The sequence below is a fragment of the Caloenas nicobarica genome, chromosome 7 (genome assembly GCF_036013445.1).
Source record: "Caloenas nicobarica isolate bCalNic1 chromosome 7, bCalNic1.hap1, whole genome shotgun sequence".
Lineage (NCBI taxonomy): Eukaryota > Metazoa > Chordata > Aves > Columbiformes > Columbidae > Caloenas > Caloenas nicobarica.
Genome location: NC_088251.1, coordinates 15,010,936 through 15,037,755, shown reverse-complemented (window position 1 = coordinate 15,037,755; position 26,820 = coordinate 15,010,936). Strand labels below are relative to the sequence as shown.

Sequence of the window (26,820 nt, the reverse complement as noted above, 5' to 3'; positions counted from 1 at the left end):
TTCCATTACAGATCTTGCAGGTACTTATCTGGCAATATGGCAAAAAGAGAAATTTAGAGAGAAAGTGGAAGCCTTGGTGATCAACTCCTTATCTCCAAGATAGTGGCATCATGTTTGCCTGAGTCTTCAGTAGTGCAGTCTGTACAAATACATCCCATCTCTGTAGCCATCAGGTTCAGTTTGGAGCTGTGACATCAAATGGTGCATCCTTTTTTTTCATTCACAAGTAGTTCTCCAGCTTGCGACTCTGCGTACTGATTAGCTCAACTTGAGGATTCAACAGCTAAAGGTGCTTTGGAAAATAAATGTAACTTTTGTTCTCCTCACCTTTGGAGAAAATGGGGCCAGTGCCAGCACAAGTCACCTTTTCCTTGAATGTCGATGGCGGGCGTACAGCCAACACAATAATCTTATTGGCCTATTAGCAAAAAACCTCCACTTTGTGTCATGTCCTACCTGCCCGTCCAGCATCTGAACCTCTATGGAGATAACACTGTCGCTCTCTTAGAAGTAAGATGCCTCTTTTCAGTCTCTTCTCAGCCATGCATTCTGAAGGGACTTGTCCTTGGTGGTGTTTTGGGGTTGTTGCTGGGAGTGTCTGAATTGTGAGAAAGCTGGTGCTGAAGAGATGGTAGGTCTGATGCTTTAAGGATATAAGTGGAACAAGTGTTGCACGGATAAACACTAAACTCTCGGGCACACAAGCCCCTTTTGTCCTCCAAACATCTTTGGATTGTAAGGTGCCACTTTACCATGGCAGGAATCCTTCTTGAGACATAGCTATTATCTTGGGCCCTGATAGCTTCTGTTAGGTATACGGAGAAATTACTAGAAATAACTTGAGTGTCAGCAAATTTTGGTACCTCTGTGTTTATTTCAGAGAATGCACACGGACTTCTCTCCCTGAGAAGAGCAGCAATAAGTGTCAGACCATTTGATTTCTCAGAAGCCTCTGACGTGTTTTCTGTGTGTGGTCCATGCCCAAGTCTGCTCCCTCTCAAATTCACCTTGCTGACTGCCTGCTGGCCAGCTGTCCTGCACATCTCCATTTCTGTCAAGTGTCTCAGCTCACAAAGTTTAGCACCTCATTAGGCCCTTGCTAGTGATTATCTTGGATAGTAGCCTCTGTATTTCTAGCTGTCTCACTAGCCATTTAAATGTTCATTTTGAATTAACTTAGCAGTCAACTTTAAGCAGCTCTGGTTTTACGGCAAAAGATGTTTTCTGTGCTGGCCATGAACACTTCTGAGCATAAATGGTCTCATTCTGTTTCAGCTCTGGTCATTGCCCAGATGGAGTTCAAAAAGAATGACACATTCCAACAGCACAAAAGGGGATAATTTAACAAATTAAAATGTTAACATGTCGTATGTCATATCAGAAATTATTTAGTTCTCTTATTTCTACATTTCTACCTTGATCGCAGACTTTGTCTTTTCCTCCAGCTGTGCAATAGAGTAGGATCCAAAAGTGTGTCTGGAGTTCGTGAGGAGTCAGTTGGGACAGATTCGATCCCATTGCCTTAGCAGGAATTTCATCACTGTCATAATTGTTATAAACTTAACTTGCACAGCTGCATTCTCAGTGTCCAGGGGACAGTCATCTCTGCTCCTTCTTACCTTCGCAGTTCCTCCAGATGTCCGCACTGTGCCTGGTCATCAGCACCCTCAGTGCTTGTGACCAGAATGAAGATACTTCCGAGTTGCATATGAGGATGCCTTATATCTGAAATAAGTGCGTTTGAAGGAGGAACTACTCCTGTATTGCATTTTAGGTGGCCAGCACATAGATGGACTTAAACCACTTTTGGAACTGCAGCCTTAGAGCAGACACTTTGCAACTGAAGTTCCCTTTTCACTACAGGATTTTCTGTTTATAAGGATCATCCAGCAGCTTATAGCTGTCTGTTCCAACTCCAGATTTGCAAAAGCCTTAATAGCTAAAACTTTTAAATGGGTTGAGTCACACAAACTTCCAAGCTCTGCCCACCTTTCTTTGTTAGCCAGCTACCTTAGTATACAGCTACTACACTTTTTTCTAGCTATTTGTAGCTACAGGTATTTGTAGCTAACCAATTAACTATAGATCTGTTTCTTTTGGGCTGTATCTTTAGAATGTATTTTTGCAGATTGAATTTATAAGTCTCTTAAAGTCTTTAAGCTGCAGTAAAGTCTTCTAGATATTGCCATGCAGGAAAGGACTCCTGGAGTCACTGTGATAAGCCTGCAAATGTTGACTCAAGGCTCAACGGTGGTCAGAAAGGCAGATATAGAATTAGAAATTATTATGGAGACAACAAAAATAAAGCAGGAGTACTGTGTTGTCACTGTGTAAGTCTGTGACAACCCATGTTTTAAATCTTGTATATTGATTCCAGTGCCCTTATTTCAGAAAAGATACTGTACTAAAAATAGTACAGATAATCAAACAGTTGTTTGCTTGTCTGATTTATTGCTATCCAGACTTGCTTGTATTTAAAAAGTGTTCTGGTTTTCCCCATCTTAGAATGGACTTACATTCATTTTCTACATGTGGTCAGTCAGGCAGGTGAGCTCTGGTTTTCCTCTTTCTTGGCCTTTTCATGCTTCTCCAGCCACTGAATTTTATCGCCTTATATCACTTCTGTAGTGCAATTAATAGCTGGACTTAAATGTAAGTAGGAGCTATGGAACTGATCTTTCTAAGCCCTCCCCCTCCAAATGCATATCTTCCCCCAATCCTAATTGGTGTTTCTCTGGCATGTCCTATATTCTGTTGACTTGCTTTAAATACATAGTATCTGCTTGGTTTGTGGCCAGGTTTTTAGTGTATTGCTATTCAGCTTTGCTGCTTCTTTTAATTAAATTTATTCATGATGTGCAAACCAAGTTTAACAAGATTTCTGATCGTTTAAAAAAAAAAAGTCATGAGCTAAGTGGTTAGCATCTACTTTTTCTCAGCAAATGTCACACCCAGGATTGTACCGGTAGCATTTGTAGAGGCTGTTCGCTCACTAGTTGCTGTAAAAGAGGAAAAAAGAAAAAGCAAATGCATGGTGAGCTCCATGGCTTTTTGTAGTGTCTGTATTCTGCTTTCATGTGTCTTGATCTTCGAGTCAGAATCCTGGTGAGTTGTTTGTTTGGGTTTTTTTTTTTCCAAGTCAGTGTCTGTAATGATTAAATGCCATAGAAGTCCATGGTGGCTGTGTGAGGTGCACAAGCTCTCTTGGATCCCCTGCCGATTCCTGTGAACCTGACCAGGTGACATAGTTCCAGAAACCTCCTGTGACTGCAGATCTTTGATTAGACCATAACCAGAATAAGGCTCCCCATTGTTTTTCCCTTGGGCACAATTAGACTTTGCTTTCTTCGAACTGGAACAGTCCACTTGCTTCTGTCGAGGTTTGATTTAACGGAAAGGTTTTTGTTGCATACCCTGTCTTAATCTGTTCTCTAGGCAGCCTTATTCCTGAGCCAACTGTCTTCTGGGCAAATGTGAATTTCTTTACTAGGAATGAGTTTCCTCTGGTGTACACCAGGTGTCCTGTTGTCACCTCATCGAGGCAATCTGAACTGAAAGTTGTATATTTGAGTTTCAACATTTGCCAGGATGCTTTCTGGCTGCTGGCCCTAGAAAGGTTTTATTTCTGGCCTTTTCTTAAAATCTTCAGCTACTGTTTTTGTAACTGTCTTTGATTTCTGTAAAAGCTTTGTATGTCCTGGCTTCTCCGTTTGACTGGAGCAGCAGCTCTTGTTTTGGGCACTGAGGTCACTGGTCTTACTTTGGTCAGTTAACTGGTGCTGGAGAGCTGCCGCTGGTTGGTTTTTTTCCTCTGTGCTTAGGGGAACAAGGTCTTCTGTAAATAGGGCATTGCACCAAAGGTTGTACACAAATCACAGCATTAATTTGCTGACTTTAGCCACTTAGGCTGAAGGGCTAATATGCAACAGTGAGCATAAGGATGCTCTCTTCATCTTGTCTCACGTTCTGGTGACAGCAGTTGATTTACTGCTGTGCTAGAATGCAACTGTAGATAAAAAGCTTCTCCTGGAACAACCCATCACATTTCAGCACTTAAGTTAATTGTAAGCACAACGGGGAAATAAAAAAATTAACGGTCCGGTCCATAGCTGTCTGTGGTGCATTTCAAGTCTTGGCAGAATTGCAAGTGCTCTTACGTACCTTGCAGTGAGAAATGTTTTCATAAATGCCACCAGCTGGAGGTAAGGGTTCACAGCTCCAAAATGGGCTGTAACTCCAAAATAGCAGATCTATCTATCTCAGGGTTTTATGCTCCTGCCATCATCCTGGCTGCTGCCTGCCTTCCTCGCAACATTTCTAACAACGGGCAAGCTTAATGGACCACATTCAGTTCCTGGTGGCTCTCCCCCTCCAGATATAAAAGTCTGCTTTGGAGGGTGCTTTTTTATTAATTGATAATTTTTAAGATAGTTTGTTTCAGGATCTTTGACTTCTTTTTCCCTCTCCGGGCTTTGGAAATGCCAGTGTTGTGCAGTACATGGATGTTCGTTCTCTTGACAGAAACCCACTGAACCCATTTTCCTCCCTTGAATGACACAGAATTGCCTCCTGTATTTCCTCCCAGGAGCCTGTCCCTGCAGTTTGGGAAAGAGCCCAGAGTTCCACAGAGAGACAGGTTCTTTGTGCCAAGTGGGATATACAGTTTAGCGTAAACCCACTGGCCATCCATGGAAGTAAGAAAAGTGGATTAGTCTTGAGAAAAAGCAGTGTGAGGCTAAGTGCATTTTTGCTCCTTGTCCAGATGGGCTGAGCGAAGTGCATTTAGTAAGTATGGAAGTTGTCGTGTTTGTAGACATGACTCTTCAAATTATTCTGTAGTAAAATGATTCATGGCACAGGCTTCCTAGTGAGGTGAGCAGCCTTTCAGCTACCTGATTCCTGGAGCTCAGAAGATGACATACTCCCAGCGCAGGACTCCCTAGCCTTAGTTGTGGCTGCACAGGGATGTCAAGAGTTATCAACCACATTAATATACTGTATTTGCCTGTACCTTTTACAAATTAAGTCCTCTGCAAGCCGTGCACATAGCTGCTCTCTGTGGCCATGTCTGTTGTTACTTGCCTTCACCCCACTTTGCAGCCTTTCTGCTTCTGAAAGTAACTGTTAAATCTTGCGAAGGTCTGTCCCATGAGAGTTTGGAATGGGCACTGCATTGTGCATTTACAGATGCTTCTGGGCGGAGCTGCGGAACAGTTTCGGCTTTGAGACGTTTCTGAAAGCTGTGTGATTTCCAGATTGGTCGCATCAATGAGTTTTTTCCCACCATTAAATAGAGTTGAACACCTTAGGCTTCTAATGGATTGTGGTTTTAAAACACTTCTGAAGCAGATTACTCTTGTCCAAAAAGGGGATGCTGTTTCTACTAGTAGAGTTCAAAGAATGGCACGCGTTTTCTGAGTGAGCTTATAAATTATTTCTCTTTCGAAGAGGCACCTGTGGGCAGAGGAGAAAGACTGTAACTGAACCCTCCCATTCCATGGACAGAAACTGTCAACTCTGTAGGCTTGTTCCTTCAAAGATCACAGATCTCTGTGAGATCATTGAACAAAAATCTGAGCTACTGTATGTCATCTGAGCCTGACAGACTGTGGCTCTGTGCTGAGGTGAGGCAAAAGGGGTGTGAAATGTCCCTCCTTAATGTTGCTAAGTAAAATAATAAGAATATTTTAGGTACAATCAAAACCTTTTGCCTTGTCTAGAGAAGTGGCGAGGCCTGGATTTCAGTACTGCTCACGTACAAATATGCAAAAGCAGTTCTCAGGAACGGTTTGGGACATGGAGAGTTAGTCTGTCCTCGGGTTTGGCTGCGCACAGAGCGGTGCAGTGGACACAGCAGGAGTGACTGACAGGGACAGGACAAACTGATGGGCAAAGACTGTTCATTTCCAAGCTCCTAGACATCGTGTGTCCTGGCTAATGCTTAGTGAGCCCAGCAGAAGAGGACTGCGAAACACAAAGTGTGTGAGGAACCTGGTAGAAACTGTGTGCAAGGGGTCCCTGCACTCACCTTAGCAGCGGAAAGCAGAACAAGGCACCTCTTCTGCCTGTCTCCTGGCTCTCTCACCTTTCCTGTGTGCTGCTCAGCCTTGTCTATCTGTCCAGCTCCAGGCTCTTGACTCCCATCAGCTTGTGTTTCACCACAGTCTGTACTGGAGTGTGTATTCATGGCCCAGTGCTGTCCCGGGGCTCCTGGGCAGCTGCACCCATCTCTGCAGACCTTTCTCCCTCCTGTGACCTGGACAGAACTCTTTATGTTTTACTGCCCAGCATTGCTGATGCATTCTGCATCAGTGCAGTCCTGTTTCATACCTCAGGGGAGAAATTTGCCTTTGGTTGCTTTAACTTAATCTTTTGGGCTAGCTGAGTTTTTTACTGTTGGAAAAATTGTAAAAATTCCAGGATTTTTTCCTGCCCCCAGGGCAGACAGGCTGCTGCTTCCTACTCTGAGGGTGACACTTGTGTGTGAGCTGGTAGGGCCTGTCTTGCAGGCTTAGTCTGAGCAGCCTCACGCCCTCAGCAGGAAAGGGCCATCGGTGCTCCACGTGTGTGTCATATGTACAGCAGCTGCTTGGTGCAGGAGATCTGGGGCACTGGAGCAGGAATGACAATGTGCTCTGCGTATCTTGCACGTATGTGGCATGACTACACTTGCATCTCAAGCCCAGATCTTTGTCTTTCCCACCACAGGCTCCAGACTCATTCTGTGTCCTCTGGATCTGTAGATGTGTGCTGTTTGCACTGCATATCTTGGGAATCTGAGTTGTTAGACTGTCATAGCAACATACTCCTCCTCTTCCTCTTAGCATTCATGCACACAGAATTAATACTCATGGCTTGATCAACTCAGGGGTGAGGGATGGTGTTGAAGCATCAGCACTGCATTTAGCTCCAGGACAGCTGCAAAGGTAGGGTAGTTTTGGGTCAGACAAAAGGTCTGTGCTGCTGCTTGTCCTAGGGTGGGTGTTTTTCTTGAAGCCAGTGTGAATGGCAGCTGCTTCCAGCACACATGTGTAGCATTGGCACTCTTAGTGGATCCTCTCTCTGAACTTGGCTCCTGCAGACAGCAAAAGAGGAAAGGGAGAAGGAAACGAGTGCAGCCAGGGTCTGGGCTGAGTCTGTTGGGAAATATGGCAGCTGTGTGTGTGGTTTTAATTTAACTTGTAATTATTTAGTTATGTACTTTGTCTTGGGCACTTCTGGGAATTAATCCCAGCAAAGACTCCAGCCTACATCAGCAACTTTTAAGTTGCTGTGTGAGAAGTGTGATGCCATTTGGGGGGGGTGGGAGGGAGAAGGCATATTAATTAGGAAATACTACTGTAAAATTTATCTCAGTTATCTGGCACTTCATTATGGAGAGGCAATAGCCTCTTCATAGTCTAGGTGGCAGCAGCCTTTTCATTACAGTGAGAAATGTTGCTATTCAGTTGAATTCACTAGGAGAAACACTTGGGGACTACGGGTTGCTTGTGGAGATTAGTGAGAGAGAAAAAGGGTAAGATTTGTATTAAACATGGAGTAAACAAGCCAGCTTGAGGACTCCAGTGTAAAATGCTCATCAGGCTTCTACTATAATAGGGAAGCCCTAATATCTCTTCCTACAGCCTGCGTCCTCTGAGCTGGGGGCACAGACTGCTGGGTTTGCTTGTGGTATCTTGGACTTTGCCTGGGTTTTGGAGGTGGGGCTGCCGTAATTCCCTCTGTGGGACAGAGACAGCAACAGCGACTCCACCGCCTCTGCAGAGAGGACAGAAGGCACATTTGTCTGTCCCTGGCTGCCCGTGGCCCCCACACCATGTCTGTGCAGAAGTGCTGGTGAGGGCATCGCATGCCCCAGCGACGGGCTGCTCCGTTCTCCAGCATGGGACAGCTGGGGCAGCAGCACCCGGCTTCTCTGTCCTTTGAGGGCATGCTAGGCCTGACCTGGAGAGCCTTCAGCGTCCCAGCTTTGTGAGCCACATGGACTTGGCGTGAGGAGCAAAAATGCCTTTTAACCTGGGGTTTGTTGGGGTGCTTTTTTGCCTTTTGCTTCGTGTGAGATCATTCAGTCAGTTCTTTTCCAAGTGGTTCTGTGTCGTGGGTGCTAATGACTGTTTTACGGGCACGGAGACGCTTTAGCAAAGTACTGGTGATGCTGACTGTTCGCATTGGTGTCCTTTTCTGCGCTGATTAAACGGACAGTGTAGAGACCTTGCTTTCTTCTTGCTTCTGTTTTTCCTTTATTTTTCTGTCATTACCCGTGTATGCTTCCCAGAACCTGCCCACCACCAGGTCCTTTGCTGGGTGATGTGAATTGGTGGCGCTCTCTAATTTTATGTTGCAGTAAGGCAGAGCCTGCAGTTGTAGATGATGAAAGATTCTGCAGGTTAAAAAGTTACTAAGCAGTGTAGCGTACTGTGTCTGCCAGACACTAATAGGTGCGCCTCAGTTCTGTGTGTTGCCCGTTAGATTTCATCGCTGGTGCAGCTCCCTTTGTGGCTTTGCTGTGAACAGGGGCTGTGTTCTCCTGGGCAGGATGAGGATCTGAAGCTGCTGCATGTAAATCCCTTTGTTTCCTCAGGATAGGATCTTCCAGAAGGTCTGGTCTCTCCTGGGAAAGTGCAGCAAGTCAGCTTGTGTTGAGGATCAGCCAGAGGGAACAGCTCTGGTGCCATAAGAAGGAGCCTGTCTGTAGAGAGTGGTACAGCAAAACATGGTCTGTTTTGAATGCCGAAAATTTTGGGACAGGAGCAATCGGTTCTGAGGAAACTGGTTTCAGAGCTTGTGTCCACAAGAGTCCACTGAGCCTTCAGAGGTTGTCCATCCAGTTTACAAGGGAGTGGTAAGCTGGTGGATGCACCACAGTAAGGAGCCAAAAAGTCTGAAATACTCTTGTTCCTCTGGGTGCAGCGGCATGGCATGGCGTGGGGGGGAGGCTGCGGAGGGCTGAGCCCCACATCGGCCCCTCTGTTGGCAGCCAGCCCCCCTGCTGTGTTACCCGGAGGGGTGCCCATGCTCACAGGGTGCCCGCATTGCTGGGGAAGGAGAGGTATGGGGCAGCTGTAGCTGCAGGAGGAACCTGAAATCTGAGTGCCACAGAAAGCACTTGCTGTTCAGAACAGCTCCTGAAAGGTTGGTTTGGGGACATGGACGCAGGGACCTGAATCGCTAACGTTTCTCTGGCATTTCTCAAAAGCAGTCAGTGAGTGGTTGGGCAGAGGGTTAATTTGATGGCAAATTATCTTTAAATTACAGTGGTGCAGCTCCACTGACTTCTGGTTTATTCCAGTGGAGTAAATGAATGAACGTAGCCTCTAGGGCTAATACAGGTAACTGCAGGAAAGGAATTCAGCAGCCTTTGCCTTTCTTGTATTGACCATGTCTGAGTTGCTCACTTCTGTTGTATTGCATTTTTAAGACTCTGATCTCCCTAAGGTAACCTAGAAAAAGAGATTTAGGTTGTGACTCCACTTAATTTTTTTACACTGTAAAGATCCAGTAAAGCTTTTTTTAAAACAAAACAAAACAAAAACCAACCAACCAAACAAACAAAAACCAACCAAAACCAAACCAAACCAAAAAACGTGCCCTACATGTTTATCCTTGCAATCTGAGGAGTGTCACATCAAGCTCCTTGGAAATCTTCTACAGTCGATTTTCTTTTACCCTTGCCTGACACTAGAAGTGGTGTTCTTCCAGCTGCTCATGAGATTTTAGAAAACTGAATGACTATTTAAAGTCTGTGTGGAAGAGTTCAAGTAAAAGTCCCTTCCTTTAAGTTATTCATACTTTACCATCTTGGAATTGATGTTTCCTAGTCTTCCATAGAGACTTCTAGGAAGACTGGGTTGGACAAGACCTTGAAAGAGTCATGCTGTAATCTCAAAATTGAATTCCTCTGGTTCTTTGTATCTGACAGAAAGGTGCAGATAAGGATCTTGTGTGTTTAAAACAAAAGGGTGTTCTTCCTGCAGTCGTTTTCCTGAGCGAAAGTCAAAGCAGCGTGTGAGAAGGGCAAAGGATGCTAACACACAATCTTCTGTTACACAAAGGATGTGTGTTTCTGTCATCTGTGTAGAAAGCTGATGCCTTTCAAACCTTCATGTTAGATGCTCTTAATACCTTCTGCTGCTCTTTAACCTCTCCTCTGTCTAGCAGCAGCATCTTAAAGAGCAGATGAAATCGTCTCTAGGATGGCAGGTCCTAATCTCAGTAACACTTTCTATCTGTTATAAGGTATGAAGTGAAATGATCTGTGAGTGGGTTTATCTCAGATCCCACGTAGCATTTCTCAGCAGCAGCAAGAAAGGGAAATTATCAGGCAGTGAGGAGAAGCTGTTTATTTTTAACTTACCCTTTCTTTTAAAATTCTGTTTCACAATTAAAGGAGATAAGGAGTGGAAGCCAATGAAAATAAGACAGCTAAAGGGATACACTGATCTCAAGTTCACTGCAGAGATAATGATAAGTAGCAAGTAACACAGTATAGACTTTTGGGACCTCTTGTTCCTTCACTGTTCTCCTCCTGGAGTATCAAACAGAGTTCTTAGCTGCCTTTCAAAGGTGACACAGGAGGGCTGATTTAAAAGGTACTGCCTGTAGAGCTTGCTGCTGCCCTTGGAGTTTACTACACCTCATCATGGTTTGAGGATGCCTCTGTTGAATATCTGAAGAGATCTCTGCTCAGAGCCAGCAAGGAGGAATCCTGATTCTTCATGGAGAAGCATGTACATCCGTTGTCTGGACACACCCCTACGGCTCTATGCGTGGCTGTGTGTAGGGGGACACGAGAGTGAAAGGGTGTCCAAGGGGAAGGTTCCTGTGGAGTGGGGTAGCTCTGGGTAAAATGCTTCCACTCTGAGTTACTGCTGGAGAAGCCTGTTCTACTCCTCACCTTTCAAACAAGGTTTCTCCCCTGCAGTTTATTAATCTTGATCAACTTGGCTTTCTCAGATTTACAGGAGGAGAACCCATTGATTCATGCAAGCTGCTAGGTCTGTGTTGCTCAGAAGGTGCATTACACTATCACCCTCCATCCCTAGAGGATAGTTGCCCCAGAGTAAATTATTCATGTACCCGGGCGGCTTTCTTTCATTGTTGCTCTTGGCTCTGTGATAACTTCTTGCAGCTTCTGCACGCGGGAACAAGAAGGCCAGACTGAATTTGGAGGTGGCTGTCATTGCAGTGGAGCTGACAAACAGCACTAGGAAATGAGTCCTGGAGAGGAGGCTGCGTGCCTTTGCAGCAGCAGGACACTGACAGGTGGTTCTTCAGTAATGTTGCAAAATGCTGGTTCCTGCCCCTAGCTTGCCTCTGCAATGCTGAGGGACAGCCGAGCAGCAAAGAGACTCTGCTGTGTGACCACCTTACCTGGGAACCATTTCTGGGACCTTTTTTCACCCCCAGTCCTCATTTGGATGGTGCCCTGTGGCTTCTGCCACCTCGGGCCCTAGCCTGCTTCTAAGCATTTGCATGGGTGTCTCTGTGTACCACTGCCACGTGCAAAGTTTGGGAGAAACAAGCTTTTGAAAGAACCCTAAGTAAGTCCAGGTTTCCTAGAGTAAATGGTATAAGGAAATGATGATTCAGTACTGTGAAGGGCAGGAGTTGCCAGATACCTAAAAGGACGATTGAGGGTAGTGATTACATTGCTGGGAGGACAAGAGGAGAAGTAGAAGGGTTCCTTATTGTTCTGGTGACGTCTTAAATCCTCTGCAATGCTTTTCTTAGGATCTTTTCTGAGTTCTAATCCCTTGGGGCAGAGTCCTCTTCCTTTGCACCTTGTAGCAGGTAGTCCTCCTGGCTGAGGCTTTTCATGAGCAGATGCTACTGTAGTGCAAACCTCAAATGCTGATATTCTGTTTAGCTCTCAGATCCAATGGTAATAGCCTAAGAAAGAAGTTCATATGTTTAAGAGAATTGTTTCAAGCATATATTTTGCCCAGGAGTACTGAGCTATGTGGTTCCTGTTAGGAGGGTTATTGTTAGCATCTCACAAATGCTTTGAGGAATGCATTTGTTCACGCAGTGCTTTGAAACTAAAAAGCATTGTGGGAGTCCCTCTTGGTGTTCCCTAGTTAGGTAAATGAATAGTTCAATGGGACAGAGATATGTAACTATGAATTTGCAAGTATAGCCCAGTGCTGGGAGCAGAGTAAGGCAGTAATATAAGCTGGAGTGCTTTGGTTGCAGTGAAGGCAGATAATAAAATACCTCCTGGGCAAGAAGACCTGGGTTCATGTCTCCATCTGTTTCCAAAACTGGAGTCCGTACCAGGGTTGGTGTTCTCTTAGTGCCTGTCAGAATCTTGCTGCTATCGGGAGAGAAGTGCAGTGCTGTGTGGAAGCTGACCTGAGCAGCTGTACAAGCTGGTGGTTTGGCAGATTGTGAATGGTAATTAGCAAGCCAGGAGGGAGGTGTGCTGGCAAAACTAGCATTGGAAGGGCCATGGCGTCAGGCAAACCTCTGTTTGCATAGTGCCTACTGTGTTACATTTGGGTGTACACATCGTAATTAGCTGCTTAATTTAATGAGATCATGTCTGCTTCTCTTGGTGACATAATAGTATTTGGAAAACTGCTGCTGTCATAGATATAGGCTCGTCCACTGTTCTCAGGAGTGGAGAAATTTTGTAAGTTGGAAGGCTGTTCCTTACTGGCGTTAGGAAGACTTTAATGCCCACCTCTGTGTTGTTAGTCATGAGCCAAATATTGGCTGTTCAAACCATGAATGTTGCAAAAACAAGTGTCAGAGCTGTGATCTAGCTCAGCTTTGTTCCTCCTGTGCTGAGGCATCTGTGGATGCTGACTCTGCTGTCTTTGGCTGTCTCTGGCAGGTTTTGGAAGTCGTACGGTCCAACTACGACACGCTGACCCTGAAACTGCAGGACGGACTGGACCAGTATGAACGCTACTCTGAGCAGCATAAAGAGGCTGCCTTCTTCAAAGAGCTGGTAAGCTGCCTTGGCTCCGCAGAATTAACAGCCCTTTTCCAAAGTCTTCACCTACGGCCTGGGCAGTGGCATTTTGCAGTATAGCTGAGCAGCCCTGTTACTCCATTTGGCTGCCTCCAAAGATGGGGCAGGAATAGGATCTGAGCAGACACCGCGTGTCTCAACCGATGTGAATGCTCCCTGCCCTGCAATATGTGGCTGGGGAGGAGCCACCAGACTGCTCAGGCCAGCTCTGGTCAGTCAGTCTCTGTTCCTTCTGCCATGGGGATCCACTGTCCTTTGTGGTGGTAAATTTGCATGGTGGAGAAGCTGACTGCTCCCACCTTGGGCTTATCATGCAGAGCAACTTAGCCTTTTTGCTGTTGTTAAGGGAACCAGAAAGTACTGGACTGAGCAGAACATGTGATGCTGGTGAAACATGTGCCTACTCGTTGCTTTCCTCCCTCACTTACAAGATAGGGTTCCCAAGCAAAGATGTTCCCTAGAAATGTCTCCTTCTGCCAGAGAAGACGACTAATGGCAGGAAGCCCCACAAAAATAATATAGCGAATACAAAACTGGGTCCAAATAATTTGCGTTGGTAGTTATATTTTTCAGCAAGCCAGTTTGTTCATCCTGTTCCAGAGAGCCCCGATGCAACATTTTCTTGTCCGACAGCCACATCACCAGGGAGGCAATGTTTTTGTAGTGGCTGGTATCTGAGGGGAGCCTGGTTTTCCTCACTTTTGAATCATTACAGCTTCAGCAAAGGGAGAGATCTTTAACTCTGGCAGCTTCCTCTACCAGTTTGAGAGCTGATTCTTTCTCCCAGCTCTGTCCTTGTTGAGTAATTGATGTCTGCCCACTCTGTCACGAGTCTGCATGAGTTTGAGAATGTTATGCCTCCCTCTGTCTACTCTGCTCCAGAGCAAGCATGACTGAATTTGCTTTGCTTCCTTCTAATGAATGCTTTTTAATGTTTTCTGGGTCATCTCAGCACTGTCATTGGGTAGGATATGGGCAAAACCACTTGCAATCACTTTCATGCCATTTTTCTGTGCTGTTTTCTGCCGGTTTTTGTCTCTCTGGCCTGCTGTTTGATACCGTATCTGGAATACAGGCAAAGAAATAGGGCCATAGCCTTCCTGTGACACAGGCTTCTCCTATTACTGTACCCTGGAAATGAGATGCATTCATGTTTCTGTTGTCATCCGTTCTGTCCCAAGGGCTCCTGCCCTCCTCAGCCAGCATCTCCTTCCCCAGCCTCTCGGCCACGTGGCTGCTCTGCTTCGTGCATGCCCCACTTTCCACTTGGCCTGGCAGAAGCTCAGGCTGATCATGCCAATTGATTAAAATGACATTCTCAGTCCTAAGATAATCACAACAAAACACTTCAGCTAAAATTATTTTCTTCCTAGCGTTTTTTTTCCCTCCAAATCCTAATTTTGTATCATTTAAGAATCTGTTTAGCATAACCAGTCCCTCCTCAACTCCTTTCTGAAAATTTCCCATCCAGGTACCCCTGGGACCCTGTCCTCAAGAGCATATGAAAGCCTGAATAATTACTGTCTAAATGTACTGATTTGACCCAGTTGTGAATCTGTTTAATCCACGTTTCTCTAGATGCCCTGAGAATTGGGACCCTATTAAATGTTCTTTACTCACAGCTACAGAAAATCCCCTGCATTCCATTAAGCCATTCTCTCAACACAGTGGGAAATCAACCTGATATGTTATGATTTGTCTTCAGCAAAGCCAGCTGGCCTCCCATCCTCCACGCTGGTTTTTCCTCTAGGTGCACAGCAACTGATGGCTTTATTAATTGTTTGAACGACTTATCAGAAAGGCCCTAGTCTGCCCAGCCCTCCCCATATCCTCTTCAAACAAGGTACTTGCTTCTGGGTCTTCAGTTTGGCTTCTGTTGCTGGTCTGCTGTTGGATAATATCCCCCTACCCAAGTGTCAAAGGAACAGGACTGGTGGTGAACTACCGGTTTCCAGTATGGTTTCCAAACTCATGCTGGTCCCATCAGGTCTTCCTGAACAGGATCCGTTTGCAAATGATTCTTCCCATTTTCTGCCTGGTTTTCTTATCTCTATCTGTGTGATTGCATTAAAGCAAATCCTTCTTGGTAGGGAATGACATGCAGGAGCCATTTTCCTTTTCAGCTGCCTTTTCATCTCCCTGTGCTCCCATTAAGTGGGTGAGCAGAAACTTCCCCAAGCCATTCTCTTGTCTCCTTTATGCTTAGAAATCTTGTTCTCAGTCCTTTGACATGCTTTGCTAATGCACTGTTTCACTTCTCTGGCTGTGCCTCAGTGCTGCTCTTTCTTGCTAATCCCAAAGAAAAATCTGCTTTCTTCTCCCATTCCCTTTTCAAAGAAGCTTTCAAAGGCCTATGATACTGCAGCCACATTGTGGTGGAAGGTAATGTGCAGAGTGTTTTATCAACTGGGTTTTCTGGCCTGTTGTGCTGCCTTTTGAGAGGCTAAAGGAAGGAAGCTAGGAAGTTTTCTAACACTTTAATTTTTTTTCCTTTGAACCCTCAGGGATGTCATTTGAAGTCTCTGCTGCTTTGATAGAATGAATGGTTTGGATGTGAGCTTTTGGACCTTTGCATCGCAGCTGCAGGAATGTGTGGAAAGAGATTCAGCATCTTTCCAAAGCATTCAGTGTCTTTGCAGTTGGAGAGGTTTCAGCAGAATCTCAAAATAGTCTGATTAGGGATTGATTTCTGCAGGGGAAATTACACTAATTTGACTTTTAATTAGGTGTAGTAGTCAGTGTAAACCTTCCTCCCATTGTACAAATTTCTTAAGAGCTCCTTGTTGATTGGAAACAGATTTAATGATGGGACTTGCTGCAAAATAGGAGTGTCTGTACAGTGTTGCACACAACCAACTATAATGACACAAAACTAGGACTGAATAATGTTTTCCTCACATGGTTAATGGCACCACTTCATCCATTCTTTCATTTGTTCAGTGTTCTCTAGGTGATGTCAGCGTTTCATGCATTCCCTGTTTCTTCCGAGTCTGTGGGTTAAATGTGATCCGAGCTGCTAATAGGGAGAAAATAATTTTAAATCTCTTCTGGCCCTAGTGTGCTCCAGCACGCTCCATACAGAAGCAAGAGAGGACGTGGGCTCTGCTCTTACTTCCTTACAGAGTGGATGTTAAAGCTCTAGGCTTACTTTCTGAAACTGGTTTTGGCCCCTTGTATAAGCCACTCCAGAAGGTTCTGGTAGCTTCCAGGCTGGCAGCCAGGCCAGGGCTGCCCTCTGCACCATGAGGACTCCGGAGGTGCAGCCTCACGGATGGAGCAGCTCAGCCAGACTGCAGGAAGCTTCTGAAGTTTATCTGTGTTACAGGCTGACACCTCCCTGTGTCACTGTCTGGTCTTCCAGCCCCAAAAGGCAGATGAGCTCTGGCTCCTTGTGCTGGAGATAACTCGATTTAACTCTAATTTGAGCTATTCTTACCTTTTAAGCTGGTTGGCTCAGAGCTGCCAGCTTTCTCAGAGCAGGAGAAATGCTGGGCAGAGATTTGTAGAAATGTCAGAGTCATTTTGTGTGTTGTTATCATGCCCACTCCTCTCCCCAACTCGTGTTAAAGTAGATGTAAGTCCATCTAGACCCCTCTTGACCAAAGTTTGTGTCTAAGCTCCTCTTGAAACCCGAAGCTGTCTTTAAGTGAAAAGAGCTCCATGCTGGCCCCAGGTGATCTACTCTACTGCTTCACAACCCATAGGTTTAAAAGTGTTTCCTCTTTTCCAGTGTAAATCTTCTTTGTCTTAAATTAAGCTAAGTATTTCTTGCCCCATCCCTGGGGAGGCAGAGAAATATTACTCACTGTTCTCTTCTGACCTCATTTTACATATTGGAGAGTGTTTGATCTATTCCTCCTAAATCACCTCTTTGCAAACTAAACAGGCTTAATTTCTTGTGCTCTGCCCCATAGCTACGATTTCTGCTAAGCCCTGTATTCTCATAATGTGTCACTCCAGCTTCTGGGCTTGTTGACACTGCTGCCACATCCTTCTTGGAGACCTTGATGTGTATGCATTTGGGTGTCTTTTACTGCTGGTGCTTGGGCCCTGGCAGCAGTTCCTGAGGCCAGGAGCTCATTTCTGCTTGTTCTTTGTTGGTGGAACCCATAGAAATGCTTCTAGTCAGAGTAGGGATGCTCGCTTACACTACATGTAGCATCTGGCCCTTTTCTGCAGGCACTCTCCAGGGCAGAGGACTCTCTGCATTTGTTTAGCTGGGTTTTTCCTCCCCCATCAGAACTGGCTGGATCTCTGAGGTGGGGAGCCCTCAGTAGGACCAGGACCAAATTCTATCAGTGGGGCTCCTGCCAGGGAGACAGCCCAGTGCAAACCAGTGCTCTGGAAAACACTTGCAGTGGCATTTAACGTAGGCTGTAATGTGTGGCTACCTGACAAGCCTTGATCCCAACCCGTTTCAGTATGGAATAAGGCAAAAGACACCCAGGGAAGAGAGATGAGGAAGCACTGCAAGGGAACAAAGATGCGTGGAGTCTCTGCCAAGCATCCCAATGGAGGGGAGTCTGTGGTTTCTGCAGATGGTATAAAGCTTAAATATTGCATCTTTAAGTGTAGAAATCTTTGCTAGCTTGCTCAAGTGGTAAGAGTCTGTGCCATGGGGCTCACTGGAGTTCAGTTCACAGCTTTGCCTTTTAACCTTCCATGTTTTGATTTGCTTCCCACTCTTTTACTCATTCTGCCTTTTCGGGAGCTTTCTGCCCTTCCCTGCTTTCTCACCAGGGCAGCAAGTGGGACCCTCAGCAGTATAAACACTGCTAACTTGCTCTTCCAGCCCCCAGTGTTGGATTCCTCATTCTGCTTCTATATAATTCATCTCCCAGTACTTTTAAAAAGCACAAAACACTAACCAGGTCAGCAGCAACCTTATTATCACAGACTCCGAGTCTCTGGGAACTGTAATCCCGTTGTTTGGATGAGCTCGTGTCAGTTTTGCTTTCTGTCGCCGCTGCACAGTCGCTGACACAGATGATGTTTGACTTTGTTTTTTCGTTGCCGAGTGCAGCTGAGACTGAGCCCAGTCTGGGGCCAGCGTGTTCGGCCAGCAAGTCTGCAGGCACGAAGTGGGCAGGGAAGCGGCTGCGTGACGGGGCTGCCCAGCTCTTCCCGGCACAGTCTGCAGGTGACCACAAGTCTGGGCATCATTAAGGGACAAAGGTGTCTCCTTCAGAGACAGCTAGTGACCCAGCTTCAAGTGTCAGGCACTCAACACGGAATACACACAGCTTGCTCTGAGCCCACAGTTTTCTGCCAGCTTGGGTGATAATTTCTGTTTACAGCACAGTGGCGTGACCTCTGTCCTTTCCTTGACTCTTGGCCTTTGGCTCCGCAAGTTCTGGAGCAGGACAGAGGCCATGGCTCTGCATTCATCCAGGAGAATGCTGGCTGGCACTCCAGTGGGCACTGGTAGAAAATGCTCTTCCAGCTGCGTCCTGGAAGTGCTCACATTCCCCATCACATCATAGTTCACGCATCCCAACAGACCACCTCCTCCCATCCCTGTCTCGTTTGGAATTTACTTTCCTTGCTGATATATCACTATAGACATTCCTGTTATTCCAGCAGGCAGCTAATCCTCAGGGATTTCTTGCTAAGCTGGAGTCTCAGTGAGAGCTGGCTGCAGCAAGTTCTCTGGGCCTGTAACAGCATAAAAACGGTTTCATGCTGAACCTGGAGGTCAGCAGTGTCAGAGCTGCCATATTCATGGCGAGCCAGGAAGAATCCCTTGGCTAAATCATCCTGTTTTGTCTCTTTCAGGTTCGGTCCATCAGCATCAATGTGAGGAAGAACCTTGCTTTCAACACACTGAGCCAGGAGCTGCTGCTGAAGGAATTCTCTACGATCTCTTGAAGCAGGGATGCAGCCGCTGCGCAAGGCTGACCAGAGACGGGCCTGTCTGGGCAGGGACACTCCAGATCTGCAGCCGGTCGCCCCTTGCCTTCCACCCGCAGAAGGGACTGCATTTCTTCTAGGGGAAAGCCTTGCTGCTCTGTGTTTGATCCCAAAGGCGTGTGTTTCAACAGGACTGAGGCTGAGGAGAGGTGATGGGCATGTTGAGGAGGAGGAGGAAGCAATTTTATAAGGTGCCATGGGGGTGGGCAGCCATTCCGGTAATGTCGCAATGGGAGACTCCCTCCGCAACCTCAGGGAAGATGCACTGGAAACCTTTGTAGCAGAGCTGGGCAAAGCTCACAACCAAAACAATAAAACCAGTCTGGCTGTGTGAGAGAGTTCTGGGTTGGGATCGCTTGCCTGCTCTACGGAGAAAGCTCTCTGATCCCAGGTGAGGGCTGTTCTTTTTCCATCAGCCTGGATCAACCTGACCTCCCGCAGTGCAGGTCAAATCCAGTGCCATCCCACTGGGAACGGCTTTGGGGTATAAAACAGCCTCCCCAAGGGCAGACCCTGCTCACTGCTGGCTCCTTGTGTCAGATGGTGTTACTTGAACCAAGTCATTGGGCTACTGGAGAAGGAGAAGTTTTGCCTCTAAGGCTGTTGGCGTATGGTGTTCAGTCTGAGCCAGTATGCAAGAATATGGGTCATCAAACAGAGCACTTTGTAATTGGAGACCAGCTCTGCTTGGGGTCACTGTTGGTTCCAGTAGTCCAGCTCATCTCTGCTGTTTCCAAGGTTGAGGGACATTTTTAGGTACTCCATTTCCATGGGGCAGAGGACAGGTTAACTCCCTTGTCCCACTCCTCTTATTGCCCATCAGAGACTGCATTGTGACAATCCTCCTCTTCCTCACGGGATCATCTGCCTTGCAAGTGTTTGCCAGTGCCTGGTGACCTTCATGAACTAAATCCCTGTTTTTTCCCTTGTGTGTAGCACGCAATTAAAATGTGGAGAAGTAGTTACTTCACTTTCTCGCTCGTCCTCCCATCTTCACCAAGCGACTTGCAGCAACAGTGTGCTGAGACCTTCCTAGGGAAGAGCTCTGGGATGATGCCCTGGGGCACAGGCAGACCTGTCTGTGCCAGAGCTGAGGTTCTGGAGGTGCCCAGGTCTGGCAGAGCCTGTTCCCAGTGCTGGGTCAGGCTGCCAACTCAGGAATACACTGCGTAAAAACCCGCTCCCTGCTCGTGCGTTTGCAGCTCCCAGCAGTGATGTTAGGATCTGGCCTGACTTGGTGGACTGAAGTAGAGAAGTTATTTACATCTCAGATCCATATTTTTTTTTCCTCTAGAAAGCAGTTTTTATTAAAAAAAAAGTGCCTGGTCCACCTCTTGCCCTTGTAGGTTACTGTGAGTGATGTGAATGTCATGCTCATTCTCAACCATTTTTAGGCAAGGCTTATTCATGCCAGCATGTGTTAATGGTGTTAATGTTTCATCTTTACATGCCATGAGCATGGGAAACTGAAAGCTGTGTCCTTCGCCACCCACTGGTCACAGCACTCGATGGAGACCATATATTTCCCTTGGGAGCACCAGCTTCTCCCTGCAGAAGATACTTTGCCTCAGCATAGAATTGTCTGGCTTTTATCAGCTAAGCCAGACACTTATTTGCTTTCCTGCCGTGCAAGTGTGTGGAAATGCGTACATGTCAGAGGGACGGTGCTTGGGAGAGCAAGCAGACTTCATAAAAACATTCCGCTTGAGAACAGGCCAGGGCATGTAGAAGACGGCCATTTCTCCAGTGAAAAATGAGTGAAAATGGTTTGTAGCATGTGGCACTTGTCTATATGTGTGGGGAGCTCTTGCTAGACCCTCTGAGGGGGGGAGTTTCTTCCCAAAGGGGGCTTGAGTTGCTTCCTTGAGGTGTAGCCCCAGCATCACTGCTGTCAGAGCATTGAGTCACCCAGCCATCCACATGCCTCCTTTTGTCTGATCCTGCTTAGGCTGAGACTAGACAGATAGGTGATACAGTTGGGGGTGAGCCTGCCTCTGCCTCAGCAGCCTCTGGGATTTTCAGCTTTACACTCTGGGCTCAGACATTGAAGGTCTTATCTGCCCCATGGTGCTCCCTTGCTGGGATGAACTGGGAAGCACAGGCTGTGACTGGGAGCAGCTCCTGCGGTCAGCCCTTGTCCAAGGCTGAGCTGGGGAAGACTGTGACACATGTTCTCTTGTCACGCTGTCACTGAACTGAGCACTGTAAATGGATGTACATACACACCTAGAGCTCAATAAATAGCAGAGCCCTGCATGTCCAGAGTGTGCAGTGTTTGTCCTTCACAGAGGGGAGAGTGGGGGAGTTATGGGGTGGCCCTGTCACCATTTGGTGACATGCTGGCTGCAGCAAAGCAGTCACTTGCCCTTGGGCTCTTCCCGCCTGTGCAGAGGGAGATTCTGGTGCTGCTCAGCAGTGCCTCCTCCTTGGTCCAGGCTGCAGGTAGCAGCTGGTCCTGAGCATCCTTCTGCCCCTTACTTGTCCCTGGGGCTGCCAGTGGGGAAAATGGGAGCAAGGCTGAGAGCCTGTGGATGTGAGCGAGGGATGCAGAGATCTACCTGTGCACGGTATGATGCTCTCTCTGCTGCCAGTGTCAGCAAACTCCTGCTCGCAGATTTTGCTGCAGATTTGCCTATTTTGTTAAACACCATACTACTACTTGTGTTTTGAGGCCAACTTGAACTAAGCAGAAAGTCATTTAGTTCGTAACATTCAGCCTCAGGACATGGCTGATGGCCCCAAACTTTCCTGTATCTGATCTGAGCTGCTGGGTGTATTTTATTATATCTAATTCATAACCCAGTCTATTATTGGAAGAGCTGGTTTTGAGGCTTGGGGAGTGTGGGGAGAAATCAAGATTGCTGCCTTTAAATTAGGCAGCTGCTGCAGGGAGACAAATATTTTACAAAATAATGACCAAATTCTAGAGGAGAAAAATTGAGTTTGAGCTAAACTTTGGAAGGAGTTATTAAAAATTGATTCGTAAGTGCCACTGTGATTTTTAGTATTGCCTCTTCTTCCCTAACTCTTACAGGTCCCATTTTTCATGCAGACTTGAGAGAGAGGCAGCTCCTCAGGAGCTAAGTCCCCTGTGCCCGGGCTGTGGGTTGTCAGAGGAGGCGCTGCCTGCGATGGTTTGGCTGCTTCTCCAGGGTGTCAGGAGCAGGTACTCAGACCCCTGAGTCTCACGTACAGTGGCCAGAGAGCCCAGTGCACCTTTGCTCACCTGCTCTGTTTGGTTTGCAAAACTCTTTGTCCTCTTCATCCCCACATGTGGTGTGGTGGGGCTGTATCTCTGTGGGATTGAGCTGCCTTCCACATGAGCCTGTCCTGGTGCCCGCTGGGGCGCTTTTCTCTCCCTGCCTGAAGAATTGTGTGCTCTCCCTCTGCTCCGGGGTCCTGCCAGGCTCTTGCATGGCGGGTGTCAGGAGGAGAAGCCTGGGGAGAACGATCTCCTGGACAGCAATTGCACAGGGGATCACCGCCAGTGTGCGCCATCTGCCTCCCCACATTTCACTCCTAGGATGGAGCCAGGGGCCAGGAGGGCAGGAGGAGCTGGTGTCCTTCCCAGCCTGGTGCACAGCAGAGGGAGACGCTGTTGCCCCACTGAGCCGCGGCTGCCATCGTGTGTGTTGGGGCTGGTGCGTGGCCAGTGTTCTTCGGTAAGATTTATGGCTGGCTCTTGGCGCTGGCAAGCACCTCTCTATCTCAGTGTCAGCACCAATGCTTCCTGGATATTTATTCTCCTCCCTGTTTTCTGAGCTCTGTTTTCTTGTTTGGTACTTGTTGGGATGAGCAGGGGCTGTAACCTGTCTGTGCTGAGCAGGGTTGTCCTGGACAAAGGTTTATCTTCATGAAGGTGATGGGGTTTTCTTGGCAGATGAGCCATTGCGATAATATGAAAGGGGTAAAACCCAGCTTTGGGAGCTGCAGAACATCCAAAGGGGCCAGGATAAGATGTGCTTTTCCCCTAGTGGACACTAATTAATGCCTTCGCTGATGCTTTCAGGGAAGTGCAGACACTAATGTAAATCATGAATGAAAGTCTGGGCCAGAAGGCTGGAGAAGGGCTGTTACAAGGCCTGTGGGACTTGGACTTCCCTGTGGCTGCTGGAATCCTTTGTGCTGGTCAGAACCCTGGTTCTCCCCGCTGCAGCACAGTGTGGGTGAGCTCAGGGGGACATTGGACAAACACAGGGGTGACACCAAATAAACGGGACAGGCAGCACCCTTTGGGGAGCATCGCTGGATGCTTGCCTCACTCCTGTTGTCTTTTTAAAGCATCTTTAGGCAACCCTTAGCAGCCCCTGTCATCTCAGTGTGTCCCAGAGGGCTGGGACAAGTGCAGAGTCCTGTCCCCTGCGGGTTCAGCTGCTGGGGCTCCGTGCCACATTCCCCTCTCCTGGCTGGAGCACGGGCCGGGCTGTGCTCCGCAGCCTCTGCTCTCCCGTGCTATCCCTCCAGGGCTAATTGAATCATGTGGCTGGAAATTGAATCCAATTGAATAGATTAAATGAGCTGGGCTCGCTGCAGCGCAGCTCAGAGCCTTGCCAGGCTGCTGCCAGAGGCTGGAAGCTCCCGGGAGTCCCATGGGGGCACGAAGGGGCTGGGGAAGCTGCAGGGAGATGGACACCCACTGGGCTGGGCTAGTTCTCCAGCTCTGCTTTGGCAGATGGACCCTCGACCATTTCTCGGTGATGTGCAGTCTGGCTGGGTCCCAGGGCCCACAGGTCACGCAGGCATGCACAGGTTGAGTTTTGCTTGTTTCCTCTCTGAAGCAATTAGTGACTAATTAGCTGGAGCCCCTCTGCTCCAGGGTTCAGCCGGGGCCCTCCTGCTGGTGTACGTGGGTGAGGATGCTCTGATGACCTGTGGCTGCAGCAGCCATGGCTGTGCCCTGCTCAGCAGCTTCAAGCCAGTTGCTCTCCCAGCCGAGGGCAAGTGATGTTCCAGCAGGATGAGTCTGCACTTCCCAGGTCCCCACACCTGACTTTTGGCCCCTTTGCTGTGGCCATTGCCAGGCCTTGGGATGGGCAACAGAGGACCGTGTGCTGAGACCACAGTCAGCACAGGTATCCCCTCCCACAGAGGTGAGCTCGGACATGGCGCTCTGCCCTGGCAGAGCAGGAGGACATGTGTCCATAGCATGGACTCGCTCCTAACAGAGATGCACACGCATTTTCAGAGCAGACCTGAGCTGCTGAAAGGGCCCTGGTGTGGTGTCCAGTGTGGTGTAAGTGAAGGGTGGATATAGTATCTCATTCCTCTTTAAATAAAAGCTGAGCCCACAGGCACTGAGCACACAAACACATGATGCTTTAAAATGCTGGGAGGGCTCAAGAGACACAGGGTATATCCTAAGTCCAGGAATGCTTCATTCCCGTCTCCGCTCTCCAAGTGCTTTTCTTAACACAGATTTTGTATCTGTTATGCAGAAGTGGCAGAGAAACATTCAGGGTGGGCACAGAGCCCCCTGCAGCCCGCCCAGCAGTGGGGCTGCGCTGGGGAGTTCCCTCCTTGCTGGAGGTGTGGGCAGAGGCAGGTGACCTGCTTTTGAGGATGCAAAGCGTGATGCAAAGTCCTTTCTCCCTCCTGCGCACCCAGATTTCTCCCACCTGCTGATTTGCATTTGACAAAGGAGATTCCCTTTCTCCTGCAGCATTCCTGCTTGCAAGGCTCGCCCGGCAGCTTGCAGGCATCTGTTCCTCCTCAAGCTTTGCAAGATTTTCAGCAGCTGAAATTCCCCCCTAGAAATGAATCTCCCAGTGGCTCCTACCTACTCATGTGTCTCTGCAGGGTGGGTTTGCAGAGATGGGAGTTGTCCTCCCCCGTCTGCCCCAGCTGCCTGTGTCCTGGATGATGCCCTACTGGGCATCACCTCCCCAGGACCTGCCGGTCTGCTGAAGCTGCTCCCCTGGTCCTCAGACCAAGGGGCTCATCTAGGCCTTGTGCCATCCAGATCCACTACATCTGAGGATGTAGTAAATACTGTTGTCTGTTCCAGGGTGAGGCCATTTGCCCAGGCTGGAACTCCCCTGCAACCGCCTGCATGGCCAAGAGCATCCCTCCTCCAGGCTGGGGGGCTGCGTGGACCATGGGAGGGGAATAGCCCTGGTGCCAAGCTGCTCATCTCCATCTGAGGCTGCTGTTTTCTGGCATTTTTGCAAGGAGCGAAGCTGGCTTAAGTAGCTCCAGTTTCTGCCCTCTGCCCCTGGAACCGGCCCCGGGGTGCTGCGTCCCATGTCCCAGACTGGGAGCTCCCCGGGAGCCCTCTCTGCTGGGGCAGCAGAGCTGTTGTTCACTGCCGAGTGTAAATCTGAACCCAGAGGCACAAGGCGACTGCAACCAAAATAAGATTAATGGCATCTGTTGAGAGCACATCCCGAGGACTGCTATTGATGACCATGGCTTTAAAATACTGTTAACAGTGGATAAAGCACCATGATTTAGAGCACTTGGCAATTACATCTCTGTTTGAAATTTCCTAAAGATAGGATCAGACTCCCAAGTCCTGCTCTCTGCTTTTCCAATATAATTAATAAGAATGGAGATATGCAATTAGACAACACGCAGGCTGGTAGGGCAGATCGATGCCTTGTGGTTACCTAATGAAGTGTTAAATTGCATCTTTCTCCCTCCCTGTCCCCCCATAACAGCCACAGCAGACTGTTTGTAGAGGGCTTGCAGGGCTCATGGCTGGGGGAGAGCTCCCTGCACCCCAGCTTGGTGGGGTGCAGACCCCAGTGCTCCTGCCGGCTTTCCAGGTTCTTGTTGCTCCTCTGGAGGGGAGCAGTTTGGGATCATCTTGGACTTTGTGTCGAGGCTGGGGTTTTTGGCAGGGCTCCGTGGGGACACATGCATCGGCAGCAGCTGGGAGGGGTCTGCTGCCCCCAGAGCTGGGAGGGTTCCCAGCAGGGAACTGGACATGTGGATGAGCTGAAGGGACCAGCCCCATATTGCAAGGTGAGTGTTCTGGAGATGAACAGGGATGGCTGTGGGTGGGCTCAGCTTGGTCCAGCCTGGGTCTGGACAAGGCTGGTGGCAGCCTGGCACAGCTCTGCCTGCAGCAGGGCTCTGCACCCAGTGCTCCAGGCAACACTGGAGCATCCCCAAACTCGTCCCCTTCTCCAGTTACTCTGGAAAAGGCTGCGCTGGCCACACGCTGACCTGGGGACAAACAAGTCCCCTGGACAGCACAGCCCCACACACACCTCCCAGCCCCTCTCACCATGGCACAGAGCCATTCCCGGCTGCAGCTCAGCTGCCTGGGGAGCAGTGTTAATCCCATGCAGATGTCCTTTATCGAAGCACTGCTGCTGCTGACAGGGTGACAGATGGGCCACTTAGGGAACGTGCCTCGTGTCTGGGCCAATGCAAACGAGTGATTTCCATCACAGTGAGGGTGGATGGGTGGTCCCATGTCCCTGCCTCAAGAGACACACAGCCCAAGGTGCACCTCAGGGTGCAGCACCCCTCACGCCCCCAGCTCGCCTCCCTCCCTCTCCTGTCCTGCCTCTGGTTCTCCATCCCCATCCCACCCCACTGCTGGTTTATGTGGCCCTGTTTCCCCCATGGTTTTCTGCTGCTCTCCTCAAGACGAGCTCGGGGACCTGGGTGCTTCCACAGGACCTCTGCCCACCCCAGCAGGCTGGATCCAGCCGTCTGCCCATCCTCCACACTTGCGTGGCCCTGGGCGCTGGGGCAGGGGCTTCACGGTGAGCTGCGCCCCATTTGCTGTGGAGCCCGCACCACTTCTTGGCCATCTGGGGCATGACCTTCCCTCCCACTTACCCTGTGTACTGGGATCTGGGCTTGCAGGAGCTGCCGGAGCTCTTCCATCCTCTGGAAATGGTTAATTCACTGTCATCTGCCACAGGACAGGCCACCAGCCCTACCTGCAAATGGCTTCTGCCCACCCCAGATCTGCTGACTGT

At 48.4% G+C, this 26,820-nt stretch overlaps 1 protein-coding gene across 4 annotated transcripts in view; it reads left to right on the top strand.

Moving 5' to 3' along the window:
• ARMH3 (armadillo like helical domain containing 3) overlaps positions 1–21,123 on the top strand; it is a 129,848-nt gene extending 108,725 nt beyond the window's left edge. For all 4 annotated transcript variants that reach the window (XM_065638488.1, XM_065638491.1, XM_065638489.1 and 1 more), the window contains exons 25-26: positions 12,836–12,952; positions 18,752–21,123. In XM_065638488.1, the coding sequence (XP_065494560.1) occupies positions 12,836–12,952; positions 18,752–18,844 (210 nt within the window). In that variant the 3' untranslated portion in view covers positions 18,845–21,123. The remainder of the gene's footprint in view (positions 1–12,835; positions 12,953–18,751) is intronic.
• The last annotated feature ends 5,697 nt before the right edge of the window (positions 21,124–26,820 follow it).